Genomic DNA, 8,046 nt, shown 5'->3' on the forward strand with positions numbered 1-8,046 from the left:
TTATACAGCTTTGTTTTCCTTTCAGAAAAAGGGATTCTACAACTCAGGTTCAGCCTTCTGGAGGCTCCTGTGGGAGAATCTCAGTGGTTTCACAACTGCCAGACCTGCCCACTGACTTTCACTTGTCAAATTAAGCTTGACAATTTCTGATCTAAACCTGCGAGCCAGGTGGGAACCTGAGCCATTTACTTTAAGCTAGCTTCGTCCTTTCACCCAAAGGACCAGACCAACTTTCTTCTGAGCCACTTAGCGACCAAGCCCCAAAACCAAACACTAGTGGTAGACCTCAGTTATCCGCAGCCCTGTTAGTTTCTTCCCCCCCTTCAAAAATAAACCAACCTCTGCCCTCAGCAGTTTAGTCACTCTTCAGAACTGAGCATTTGGCCCCTGTCCGTGGTTTGTGAGAGTAACAGAAATTGGGGATTTGTACGATGCTTTACCCAAACGAGCCTGCAGGCACAGCCTGCCCCAGGCCCCTGCTGTTCTGACAACAGGCAGAGCTGGCTCCTGGTTACAAGCCCTGACAGCAGGCGGAGGCTGAAGTCTCTAGTCCTGCTGAAGAAAGGGCTGCAAGGCCTTGTCCTAACAACGCTGAGGGAACAACCCTCCCGCGGGCCCTTCAAGCTGCCAGGGCATATGTGGTCTAATGGGGATTTGTCCAGCAGCCAGGCACTCTGGGCAGACCTACACCTAGTGGAGGCAGCATTAGCGGGACTTAGCAGGCCTTTCCAGGGTCCATTTAATAGTCAGGCACCAGAGGGACAGTTCACCAGCCCCCTCACAATTTTACAGAAAAATCAAAACTAGGCAACTTCCCCTTGAAGCTAACTGGGGACATCACTAAACCTGGAGAAATAAGAGACGCCCCCTCCTCACAATCACAACACTGTAGCCAGTTAATAAGGCTGCTTCAGGCTGAAGATAACTTTTCCAAGGTCCAGCAGTTCTCTGCCCCACTCCTGCTTTGGGCAGCAAGGGGCAGGGGACTTTCAGCTCAGAGCTCACATGGGTCCTCGGCTTCCTCTTTCTCCTCTGTGCAGAAGGTGAACGTCAGGATGTGAGGCTGGCACAAGGCAAGTGGGGCAGGAGTTAGCAGGTCTCCAACCTCCTCTATAAAGCTGCTGTAGGCCTCCCTCCCCCTCGTCCCGTTCCAGGGAGGCTGGTGTAGGATGGGTAAAGCTATCACAGAAGGGTGGGAAGGAGCCCCAGGGGAACTGGTCCCTGCTGTACACACACCAGAAAGCTGCCTTGGGTATATACATTGGGCCAATGTTTAGAGACAGTCACACCCAATGAAATAGGACCCAGGGTTGTGATGGCAGATGTGACCAATGGCCATGTGCCTTTTGGGGAGGGCAGCATCCCCTCAAACAACACACGAGCCTTTCACACACCCCCAAGTGCTCAAGGCTCCATAGTACCTCCAGGTGAGACGGGCCGACCACCTTCCCTTGCAGGATTTGCCGGACCATGGGTCTTGCAGAGACAATCCCTAGAAGACAAAGAGGGTTCAATGGGGTTCTGCCCTGCATCAGATGGAGGAATGCAGGACAGTAACTCATCACTTTAAACAGCCAAGTGATTCCAGAGTGTACAGGGGCCTGGCAGGTCGGTCCTGTGTATAGGCTGCTGGCCTGGGAGATCCAGGGTTAAGGCCCAGCTCCATGTGACTTTGTATCCTCACAACATCCCTGGGGTGGGTACCAAGACAGGCAAATAGGAACCGGCTCTTCTGTTTTCAAGCAGGCTGTGGCACATCCCATTAACAAGGTGGTATTTTCATCAGAGGCATTAACTAGTGCTGGCAGGGTGAGGGGTGCAAGCCAGCGGGAAACGAGAGTTCTATCCGCCCAGAAAAGCCAGTAGAAGGTGGGCTTCCCACGACACCCAACCCATGCTAGGAGCTGAACTGCTCTGAGGAGCAGCAAACTTTTTATGATAAATTAGGAGTTTGTGATAAGTCATCACTAGGCAGCAACCCAGCAGCAGGAGTAAGAAAGGAGAAAAAGGCATCAAAAGACCTTCAGGGTAAAATAAGACCTACTATGTTCCTGGAAGAGTGGGTGATGTTTTGCCACTGGGGCTGGAAGTATTCAAAGCAGAGAAAGCTACAGGGCTTCGACAGCTGCAGAGCGTTCTTCCAGCCCTGGGCTGCACCTCCACGTTGGGAATTGGGGTTATACTGAAAATGCTGGTTTTACTGCGTGTAATGGAGAGCCAAGACGTTAACCTCCAGCTGGTCAAATGCAATACGCCTACCTGGCCAGCAAGTGGCACTGCACAACCAGAAGGTTGTTTCTACCAAACGGAAGTTTAAAATCAGTTCTAGCGCAGGGGAGGCTGCGAAAGGCCTAACGAAGGACTGTGCAAAGTGCTCCAGTCAGAGCATCAGAGGGAACGGATCCCTTTGCAACATCGGAGCCTTAGGCTAGTACCTTTCTGGAACATGAAGGGCTGGGCCAGCGGTTTTATGTCCCAGAAATCGTCTTCATCCAGCTTCCGCAGTGAGTTCAGAGGAACAGTGGCCGAACGGCCAAAGTCAACAAAGAGAACCACTGCAAGATCTTCCACTTTCTCCAAGACCCAGCACCTGTGAGGGTCAAACAAGAGCACGTGAGCCTGGAAAGAAGCTACAGGACCCAGGATTTAATATTTGTCCTGCAAAGAGGCAGGAGAGAGAAGCCAACTGACTGGGGTTAGGGGATTTTTGTTTGTTTTTTTTAAACAGTGGAGTTTAAAAAATCTCAACAAAATGGAGTTTTGGCTGCAGTATTATCTACTGCCATCTCAATAACTCAGACTGGGAGAGCGAAGCCAGAACAGGCTGTGTCAATACCTGCATGAGAGACCAAGGAAGAAGCCAGGTGAGACAAGAGCTGGTTCTGGGCACTCAGCAGGGGGCGCCTTTCACCAGCATAGTGCAAGGTGACACATTGTGGCTGGTGAACCACAAAGCTTGGCTAGAGCGGCGCATGCTTTGTTCGAAGGTTCACCCAAACATGCGGACAAACTCCAGCCTGGATAATTGCACTTGCTGAGTTTGACTGCCCCTCTGCCTGGGGAATTCACGCTTCGTTCCCCGGTCTCAGCAGCGGCCAGGCAGTGCTGGCACAGAGTGGCTGCAGCTCGGTAGCAGGGACAGAGGCTCCTGCACGGGGTGAAGGCGCACTAAGAAACCTGCAGACCACGAAAGGTGCCACATGCCATCCATGCACAGTGGAAGGGGACCAGTATCAGCGAATGTCCCCCCCCACTCCCCCACCCCTTTGGCCTCAGCACTGCCTCTCGCCCAGCCGGTCCATTCTGAGCATGTAGCTTGTTCCCTAAACCTGTTCCATGCTGCGCCGTCCTCCCCCAGAATGCACTCTGCCATGCAGCGGGTCCCTCGCTGCACCGCCTGCCTTGTCAGGTAGGGCTGCTTGGATTCCTCTTCCACCAGCTGGCAGAATAGCTTGTGCATGTTCGAGTGACTTTCCTGCCAAGGAAAGAGCAGAGCAGAGAACCCACTCAATGCCACCCCTCGTGCCAGGCTGCCAGGGCTACAGCACATCCACCACCACTCACTCGTACTCTAGTGCCAGCCGAGGGTACAGCCTTGTTCTCCACTCCCCTCCGCCCCAGGTTCGAACTACCCATGCATCCAGCCGGACTTTAGCTCACTCCTTTTGCAATTCAGCAAAACACGCGTAGCCCCGTGGGGCGTCAGCGAGATTTCAGCATGTCCCTGGCTTGGGAGCGAAGACCCCAGAGCAGAAACAAAACAAGGCCTGGGGAGGGAAGGGGAGGGATTGGAATTTGATCCCCTTGTGCCTTTTTCCTCATTAGATTTGAGCCTTGTAAATTCAAAGCGCAGAGATCCCAGTGTGAAACCGTGCTCAGAATGGGCATCAATCATCCCATTCCCGGAAATCAGAGCGCCCTGCAGTTCCCTTTGCACGTTTGGCCTTTTCCTCGTGGGCCTACATAATCATTATGCAGACTGCTCGTAGACACCAGCGTGTTCTCACCCCAGGACACACAGCCCAGAAATACGTGTCTTACAGTCTGATACACGCACGCCAAGAACAAGGCAACTATCTCGCAGGGGCTCCTGTGAAAGGACTCACAGCCGGCTTTCCCCGTGCCTACCTCTGTGAGGTGTATGGCCCAGAAGTACGGGGTCTGTGGCAGAGCATCCGTCACCAGCAGCCCCGCCTCTCCATGCAGCTTTGCAATCGACACCAACCAGTTCAGATCCTGAAAGCAGTCTTTTAGCATGAGTGCCAAGAAGGAACCCCTGGAGAGGAAACAAACTAGCTTAAGAGGACAGTCAGCAAAGGGAAGGCTTCTCATGTGGTACAGCCCTGCACAAGGTGGGAGACAGAGGGTATAATCTAGCCGACAGAGAGAGCTTCTCATCCATGGTCCAAGGCTCCTCCTCTCCAAGGCTCGGCATGCTCATTTACAGGGGCCTCAAGCAGCAGCTCCATCTCCCTTCACCTGCCCAGGAGATTCAATACATGCAAAGCAAAGAGCAGCAGGTGCAATGAATGAGTTCCCAGAGTTACGAGAAGACTGAGTCTGGCAGGGCAAGGAGAGGCCAAGGCACAGATTGTGGGAGGGAATTAGGGACTAGGTACCCGGGTCGGCAGAGTTGTGGCGTCTCCAAAAGACGTTTGAGCTATTTTGGGGGTGAGGCGAGCGGATTGGTGTCCTGGTGGAGGTCAGAGAACTGAAATCCTCTGCCAAGGTTACCAGCAGTATGGAACGTGGCCGCCTCGGCCAGGCGGCCAGGACTGAACTAGCAGCAGGATGCCAGAGTGAGGAACACTAAACATCACAGCGCAGTTATCCAGAGCTGGTGATGCTGGCAGGCCGGGGTCAGCGCAGGAGTCCCTGGCACTGGTGCTTACCTCATTTCCATGGGAACTGCATAACAGAGCTGCCTCACTGCATCGGGAGGTGCCGGCTGCAGGGTTTGGGTCTCTGCCTTTGCTAGGAGCAGAGGAAGAACAGGATGGTTTGAGATTTAAACAAGACCTTTAATTAAAATCTGCCAGACAGGATTTCAGTCGCCTTCTCCTCCTGCTCCGGGAGCTCGCGCGACTGCTGGAGAACGGGGTTGGAAACCTTATAGTGAGATTTAACCAGAGCAACCAAAACGTGCCCAGTGGCGTTGGTCACCCCACAAGAACCTCCCCCAAATTAGCTAAGCCAGGGCCTTGGGCGACCAAATTCCTTCTTCCCCAGCAGGCCCACGGGCGCCAGGAGCCCGAACGGCACCAGAGTCGCAGCCGCCTTTTCAGGTAGGACAGTTCTGGTGTTTGGAGCCAGTTCTGTGTTTTGGCATCCGCAGGGTGAGCTGCTGACAACGGGGACTAGGGAAAACACAGGCGAGCGCCAGGAAAGCAGGAGCCCAGGAGATGTTCCCCTTTGAGACCGGGCAGGGGACACTGGGAATAAGATGAACAGCAGCAGATCAGCGTACAGGTGGCTGTTGAATTAGAAGATTCCTGGGCCTACCAGCCTGTGCGACCTCCAATGCCCTTGGGTCTAGGACAGGCCAGCCGATGGGGGGACAAAGGGGACAACTCCCCAGGGGGCCCCGGCCACCGCCGGCTGCAGTGCAGCTGGGCTAAGGCAGGCTTCCTGCCCGCCCTTGCTCCACACCGCCCCAGGAAACGGCTGGAACGTCCCTGTGGCCCCTGGGGACAGGGTCTCCACACGTTGCTCTGCCCTGAGCACCGACTCCACAGCTCCCATTGGCCAGGAACTGCAGCCAATAGGAGCTGCGGGGGCAGTGCCTGTGGCCAGCGGAGAGCAGAGAACCCTTGGGGGCCCCCCAGCAGTCGCCGCCAAAGAGTGTGTGGGTCGCTTTCAGGAGCCACCTGAGGTTAAGTGCCAGCCCCCTGACCCCCTCCTGTACCCCAACCCCCTGCCTAGACCCCGCACCTAAACTCCCTTCCAGAGCCCACACCCCTCTCCCCCCACACCCAAACTCCCTTCCAGAGCCCATCTCTCACTCCCAAACTCCCTCCCCCCCAAACTCCCTCCCAGAGCCTACCCCCCCGCACCCAAACTCCCTCCCAGAGCCCACACCCCTCTCCCCCCACACCCAAACTCCCTCCCAGAGCCCACACCCCTCTCCCCCCGGGCTGTGGGAGGGAGTGAGGTGTTGGGGGGAGAGGGGATGGCTAATGGAAGGTGAGTTTTGGGTGTGGGGGAGAGGGGTGTGGGGCGCTGGGAGGAGTTTGTGGTGCGGGAAGGGGTGTGGCTTCTGGAAGGGAGTGTGGGATGAGGGGGTGGGCTTGGGATGGAAGTTGGGGGGAGGGAGTTGGTATTGAGAGATGGGTCTGGAGGGAATTTGGGTGTGGCGGGAGAGGGTGTGGGCTCTGGGCAGGGAGTTTGGGTGTGGGGGGAGGAGGGCTGTGGGGGCTTGGAGGGAGTTTGGGTGGGGGGGGGTGGGCTTGGGAGGGAGTTGGTGAGGAGAGATGGGCTATGGAAGGGAGTTTGGGTGTGGGGGAGAGGGGTGTGGCTCTGGAGAGGGATTTGGGTGCGGGGGGAGAGGGTGGGGCTGGAGGGAGTTGGGTGCAGGGGGTGGCTTGGGAGGGAGTTGGGGGGAGGGGAGGAGTTTTGGGAGTGAGAGATGGGCCTGCTGCAAGGAGTTTGGGTGTGGGGGAGAGGGGTGTGTGCTGTGGGAAGGGAGTTGGGCGGTGGGGGGGAAAGAGGGGTTGGGTGGGGGAGGGAGTTGGGGTGCAGGGTGGCTCTGGGAGGTGAGTTTGGGGGGAGGAGTTTGGACGCTAGTGGAGATGGGCTCTGGAAGGGATTCTCTTGGTGTGGGGGGAGAGGGGTGTGGCTCGGAGGGAGTTTGGTGCGCGGGAGGCGTGTCTGGCGATTGGGGCGCTGGGGTAGGGAGATTGGAGTGAAGTGGCGCTGCTGGGAGGATGCGTGGGGGGGATGAGGGTGCTGTGCTCTGGAGGAGTTTGGGTGCGGGGGTGCAGGTGTGGTGATCTCTGGGAGGAGTTTGAGTGACGAATGGGCTCTGCAAGGGAGTATTTGGTGTGGGGGGAGAGGGGTGTGGGGCTTGGAAGGGTAGTTTGGTGGTGCGCGCTGGCAGAGGTGGGGTGCTCTGGAGGAGTTTGGGTGCGGGGGGTTGGCTTCTGGAGGGAGTTTGGGGGGGAGGGGAGGGAGTTTTGGGAGTCGAGAGATGGGCTGGAAGGAGTTTGGTGTGGGGGAGAGGGGGTGGTGGGCTTGTGAGCGGAGGGAGTTGGGTGTGGGGGAAGGATGTGGGATCTGGAAGGGAGTTTGGGTGTGGGGAGAGGGGTGGTGGCTCTGGAGGAGTTTGTGTGGGGGAGAGGGGTCGTGGGCTCGGGAAGGTGAGTTGGGTGCGGGGGGGGGCTCTCTGGGAGGCGATTTCGGGAGTGAGAGGATGGGCTCTGGAAGGGAGTGGGTGCTGGGGGGTAGTGAGGGGTTGGGGCTCCTGGAGGGAGCTTGGGTGCGGGGGAGAGGGGTGGGCTCTGGAGGAGGGTGGGTGCAGGGGGTGGCTCTGGGAGGACGTTTGGGGGAGGGAGGGAGTTGGGAGTGAGAGAATGGGCTCTGGAAGGAGTTGGGTGTGGGGAGAGGGTGTGGGCTGTGGGGAGATTTGGGTCGGGGGGGAGAGGGTGTGGGCTGTGGTGAGTGAGTTGTGCAGGGGGGGGGGGTGGGCTCTGGAGGATTGGGGGGGAGGAGTTGTGGGAGAGTTTTGGGGGGGATGGGAGTTTGGGAGTCGAGATGGGCTCTGGAAGGGAGTTTGGGTGTGGGGGGTAGAGGGGGTGTGGGCCTCTGGAAGGAGTTTGGTGCGGGGGGTGGGCTCTGGAGGGAGTTTGGGGGGCGGAGGGAGGGAGTTTGGGGAAGTGGGAGATGCTCTGGAAGGAGTGGGGTGGGGGGAGAGGGTGGTGGGCTCTGGGAGGCGGTTTGGGTGCGGGGGGTGGGCCTCTGGGAGGGAGTTTGGGAGTTGAGAGATGGGCTCTGGAGGATTTGGTGGGGGGGAGAGGGGTGTGGCTTTTGCGAAAGGGATTTTGGGTGCGG

At 57.3% G+C, this 8,046-nt stretch overlaps 1 protein-coding gene across 1 annotated transcript in view; it reads right to left on the bottom strand.

The window, feature by feature from the left end:
• Window positions 1-611: 611 nt before the first annotated feature.
• Window positions 612-8,046, bottom strand: part of TDRD10 (tudor domain containing 10) — a 14,746-nt gene continuing 7,311 nt past the window's right edge. Inside the window, exons 7-12 of the mRNA XM_032793714.2 lie at window positions 4,893-4,974; window positions 4,129-4,276; window positions 3,330-3,475; window positions 2,436-2,590; window positions 1,422-1,492; window positions 612-1,063 (exon numbers count right to left, since the gene is read on the bottom strand). Of these exons, the coding sequence (XP_032649605.1) occupies window positions 995-1,063; window positions 1,422-1,492; window positions 2,436-2,590; window positions 3,330-3,475; window positions 4,129-4,276; window positions 4,893-4,974 (671 nt within the window). The 3' untranslated portion in view covers window positions 612-994. The remainder of the gene's footprint in view (window positions 1,064-1,421; window positions 1,493-2,435; window positions 2,591-3,329; window positions 3,476-4,128; window positions 4,277-4,892; window positions 4,975-8,046) is intronic.

The sequence above is a fragment of the Chelonoidis abingdonii genome, chromosome 11, assembly GCF_003597395.2.
Source record: "Chelonoidis abingdonii isolate Lonesome George chromosome 11, CheloAbing_2.0, whole genome shotgun sequence".
Taxonomy (NCBI): domain Eukaryota; kingdom Metazoa; phylum Chordata; order Testudines; family Testudinidae; genus Chelonoidis; species Chelonoidis abingdonii.